Source organism: Myotis lucifugus, unplaced genomic scaffold (genome assembly GCF_000147115.1).
Source record: "Myotis lucifugus unplaced genomic scaffold, Myoluc2.0 scaffold_23, whole genome shotgun sequence".
Taxonomy (NCBI): domain Eukaryota; kingdom Metazoa; phylum Chordata; class Mammalia; order Chiroptera; family Vespertilionidae; genus Myotis; species Myotis lucifugus.
Window position 1 is genome coordinate 55,116 of NW_005871071.1, and position 5,265 is coordinate 60,380.

Genomic DNA, 5,265 nt, shown 5'->3' on the forward strand with positions numbered 1-5,265 from the left:
GGGATTAATAGTCTGATCGCTGTTTCTCTGTCTTTGGATCTGTCCCTGTTCATCAGTCTATGTTGTTCTCTATATTCCACAAATGAATGAAATCATGAGGTATTTATCTTTCTCTGACTGGCTTATTTCACTTAGCATAATGAAAGATCAACAATGAGAGAGAATCATTGATTGGCTGCCTCCTGCACGCCCCCTACTGGGGATCGAGCCTGTAACCCCGGGCATGTGCTCTTGACCAGAATCGAACCTGGGACCCTTCAGTCTGCAGGCTGACGCTCTATCTACTAAGCCAAATGGTCAGGGCTATTTGACAGCTCTTTACAGGCTGTGGCCACTGTAAGAGCACCATTCTCAATTCCAAAGCCTGTTCAGAAGTCATATGCATAATAAAGCATCTCAGAAACCCTTCCCTGCAGTGTCTCTACCCGCACAAAACCAAACTACTCCCTTCTCTGTACCACTTTTATGTACACTTTTATAACTAGTATGTGTTATAAATAGCAAACTCAGTAAATTTTTGCTGAACTTGTTCTTTGGATCTCAAACTGGTATCAACAAAATCTGAATCTGTTCAAATCAGATACAGAGAATTAATAGTCCTGAAGACAAGAGAATAAAGTACAAATACATCAGAACAAATTACTATTATGAAAAATAAATCACGTTTTAATGACAATGGACCAAGATTGTCATCTTTGAATAAAGAAAAACCGTAGTCATTGTTACATTAAGAAGAGTTCATTTTACAATACAAATACAGATTTTAATGTATCCAATACCTTCTTATAGCAAATTTTCTCTAGCAATTCTCAAGTTCTATTAAGACACCCACAACAACTAATACATTAAAACACATATCTAATAAAGTATTTAACTTAGAAAAGAAGGAATACTTTTAGGAGAATATATCAGAATTTTGCAAATTTCCTATTTTACCATTAAAGGAAGTGCTCCTAATTGTAAGTGATGAAGTCGAGGTGGTGCATGGTAATGGGCCAAGTGAGGATGCAATGCTCCAGGTGTGTAAGTAGTTGCAGTCACTCCAGCTTCAATTCCCAGTTCCCTGGCAAAGGATGAGAAGAGTTTAACTTTTAGACATCCTTAGTGTCTTTATTATCAACGGAAATGAGGGAGAAAGTAATTTAAGTTTTAATGTACATAAGTTGAGAAAAAGATAATTTAGCCCAAAAGATTTAATTCATAATTTCAAATTCATTGCAGAAATTAAAACTCAAAAATTCAATTCTGTGACCATGAGACCCAAAGCAATTTGGACAGTTTCACATCTTACTAAGGAAAGCAATAGAGTAGACGCTTGAACAACATTGGTTGGAACTGCATGAATCCACACCCATCTTGTTCAGGGTCAACTGTATACTGAATGGTCCCTAAGGTTCCTTCCAAACTAAAAGTCTGATTCTACTTGAGGAGCATACAAAGCAGAGTTCACTTTTTTGGTTTACATGAATGTTACAGATGTTACAGTGGCTTTTGTTTGTTGGCATCAAAGATAATCAGAAGAGCAAACACTTCTGTAACTTACAAAGCAAGGGTATACAAAATTTTACAAATAGTAATATTGGTAAAGGCTAAATATACTCTCATTTTATATTTTGCCTCAAAAGTCAACTGTGGGTCAAAATCTCAACAACTGCCTACAAACAATTGTTTCAGAAAGAAAATTAAAGCAAATCTGCTTTCATTTCTCTAGGAAAAGACCAGAAACCTAGGAGGCTGGATTTCCCTTGTCAACAGCAGGGGTTAAGCATGATAAAGCAAATTTGAGCACAAAGGTAGATAAAAAAGTTGTGGAAAGTAGGATTCACTTATGGAGTTAACTTTGATGATAGACACCCCTGAAAAACAACAACCAAAAAAGCTCTACTCTTGTTTAACATGGTTCCCTGATCCAGAACTCAAGCTCCTACTCTTTCATCTCCAGGTCTCTTTAACTCACCCATAGTCAGTGCCTCAAAGCTAAGCTGCAATTCAGTTTCTCCACATCATCCTTTTGTATGGCATTCCATTACAAAGCATCTCTTCCAGCAGTTTTACCACAAGATGCTGAGCAGAACTTTAAAATAAACAAGATACTGACCAGGCGGATCTCTCTGGAGCCTGTCGAGGATGTGAGGACATTGTCTGAGGCACATGAATATGATGCCCATGACCATAGTTTGGGTGCATCCTATGTGGATGGGGTGGGGGGCGTTCATGTGCCCGCCTGGAAACACAGAACATAAAAAGACCACTGGAAATAATTGAATAATTGGTTATTTCTTAATGTAGAAAACAATCTGGTATTAATAGTACAAACATCTATAGATTAGTCATAAAATTAACTATAACAATAAATTATAGAAATATAACACAAAATTAATGATTCATAATAAATCAAGAAGCCCTAGCCCACAAAATTCTTACTGCCCATTTATTATAATGCCCCAAATTCAAATATCATCCAAAGAAAAGGGCAATTTTAACATTATCTGGTATACCTTCTTTGCAGTAGATATTTTAAATAGAATAGTAGGAATGGAATAAAAATATAATTTTAAAAATTAAATACCCCAGCAAATGCTGCAGGCACAAAGAGGTTATTTTATGTAAACATATAGGGCAAGAAAATGGAAGCTATTTGTTTGCTTCACTTTTATGTTATAACAACATTCATCCATTTTAATGGATAAAACTTTTAGAGAAAAACATTTTGACCTCGTTCATTTTTTTTTTAAAACAGATGCCAAGTACGTGTTAGCATCATTTGAATTAACATCTGAGAAAGTGTTACTACTCCATTCACACTCTTTATTCTTCATCGCAGCTTATTATATCTTCTCTTTCCAGCCTTAAGTCAGTCAAATGTACAATTGTAAATGGCCATAAAGTTCTAAGTACTTATTTTAAAAAGTTCCAGGTAGTAATTTTTATTCTAATTCTTATTTTCTATTAGTTTCTAACATAATTACAGATTTTGAATCTCCATTACAAAAAGTAATTTTCTAAATACTAGATGATCTGAATGTTAAATTGGCAACTTTCTATATAAAAGGTTACTATATTAGAATGGCAATAGCAGCCAGAGATTCTGGATATAATCTTAAATTATGTAACTAAAGCAAAAAGTTACACAAGTGCTAAGTCATTAGTTAGATCAACAGTTTTGCAAACACATTCTGTAAGGGCCAAGTAGTACATATCATTGACTCTTAGGCCACCTGGTCTCTGTCTCAACTACTCAACTTAGTCTTTGCAGTGTGAAAAAAGCCACTGACAATACATAAATGAACAGGTATAGATGTTTTCCTATAAAACTTTATTCACAAAAACAGGTAGGCAGAATTAGACCAACAGAGTTTACTGCACTGAATTAGAAAATTAGATCCTGAATTTTCAAAAGAAAACAAAAAGTTCAATTATAGTTTTTGCATGTTTGTGGAGTACAATATTTTGATATTTAAATTTGTAAATAAAAACTAAAGAAGACTATTTTTTCAATACCAGTTGATAATGCTAATACTGTTCTTCCCTCTGGTTGATAATATATGTCAAATTATATCTATAATAACATTATATCTTTTTCCCCTGAACCATCAATTCTAACATTTATCTTTACTATGGAATACTGAGGAAACAGGCAAAGAAGGGATTGGTTTGCACAAGTAAATGACCCTGGATACTATCCTGAAAATGGGTTGATTTCATTAGATGACCTGATATAAAATTGTTTTGTCAACCTCTACAACTGAGGATAAGAGGAAGATTCTAGTTAGTAAAGAATTAATTTTCTTTTAAACTGAGGATTTAATACAGTTCTATCACTTCTACAGGTTTTATAGTTTTAAAGACCAGTGGAGATAGAAGGGAATGGAGTAAAGTGTGATTATCTTTTTAAAAGTATAAAACCTACGTTGGATGCTGCATCATCCTCCTCCTTTGAACTTCCATCCTCTGCATTACTTCATGAGGATGCAGTCTCTGTGCTGGAGGTGCAGTGGCTGGAATATGGTGTGAAATCGGCTGGTGTGAGGGAGGAAGATGTTGAGGGATTGGTGCAGCTGCACTGGCTAAGTGAGTTGGGGGTGGGGGTGCCACTGGGTGAGATGTTGTATGAGAAGACATCTGAGAATGGAAAGCATGTACAGGATGAGGAATAACGTAATCCACTTGAGGTGGAGGCTGCGTCTGAGGAGGAGGGTTTCCATGAGAGTGGGGGCAGGCAGAGGCTTGATGATGAAGTGGTCTTGTTAAAGAAGCATCTGTAAAGAAACACACAGGCACCATGCAGTTGAGCACACATTGCTATTACTCATCCCTACTGGATTTTACAAAACGTATTAGCACATACTTAATTTTTTTTTCTTCTTAAAGTATTACAAAGAGTATTACACATGTCTCCTTCCCCGCCTCCCCACCCTTGACATTCCCCCGGCTAGCACATACTTAATTTTAATGAATACTTTATCAAGTCTGTTCAATTTCGCTCTGAATCCTTTCTTGGAATAATCTTAGATATATTCTCATGTCAATACATATATCTGCACTTCATTCATAGTCTCACAGCATTCTATTATGGGAACGTACCAAGATTTATTGAAGAAATTGCCATTGATAAAAATTAAAAGCTAGCTAAAATTAACAAGTCCGAGTAAACCATGGACTTTAGTTAATAATAATGTATAAAAAAATAATGTATCAATATTGTTTAATTAATTTTAACAAATGTACTATAATAATGTATGATATTAGTAATAAGGGAAACTAGATGTGGAGTATATACAAACTCTCTGAGCTACTGTCTCAATTTTTCTGTGAATCTAAAACTGTTCTAAAAAATAAAGTCTAATATTTCTTTAAAAATTGAAAGCAACCCAAATGCTGTAATACACATCTGTGTATGGTCCTCCTATGTTGCTCACTCATATGTGCATGTACGTAAGTGTATGTGTGTGCACGTGCACAGAGACATTATTCATGGACAATTATTGTAGCATAAATTCCTATAAGTATGTCTGAGTCTAAGAGAATAATCTAGATACCAGTTGACAAAATACCCTTCCAAAAGGTTACAGAAATTAATATTTCCACTAACAGTACATGAGTGGGTCTGATTATCCCTACACTATCAATAAATTTTTAAGATGCCAATCTGAGAAAAATCGTCTATTTATTAACCACTTATATTTCTTCCCAGAAATATCTATTTATATTCTTAGCCTCTGGTCACCTTTTCTTGTTGATCTGTAATATCGTGGATACATGGAA

General features: G+C 34.9%; 1 protein-coding gene across 9 annotated transcripts in view; it reads right to left on the reverse strand.

Annotated features, from left to right (window-relative positions):
* Positions 1-5,265, reverse strand: part of RNF111 (ring finger protein 111) — a 103,477-nt gene that overhangs the window by 13,233 nt on the left and 84,979 nt on the right. For 5 of the 9 annotated variants that reach the window (XM_023751599.1, XM_014453384.2, XM_006085893.3 and 2 more), the window contains exons 8-10: positions 3,911-4,259; positions 2,099-2,251; positions 937-1,063 (exon numbers count right to left, since the gene is read on the reverse strand). In XM_023751599.1, the coding sequence (XP_023607367.1) occupies positions 937-1,063; positions 2,099-2,251; positions 3,911-4,259 (629 nt within the window). The remainder of the gene's footprint in view (positions 1-936; positions 1,064-2,098; positions 2,252-3,910; positions 4,260-5,265) is intronic. The other 4 variants (XM_006085896.3, XM_006085895.3, XM_006085894.3 and 1 more) reach the window with 2 other exon arrangements.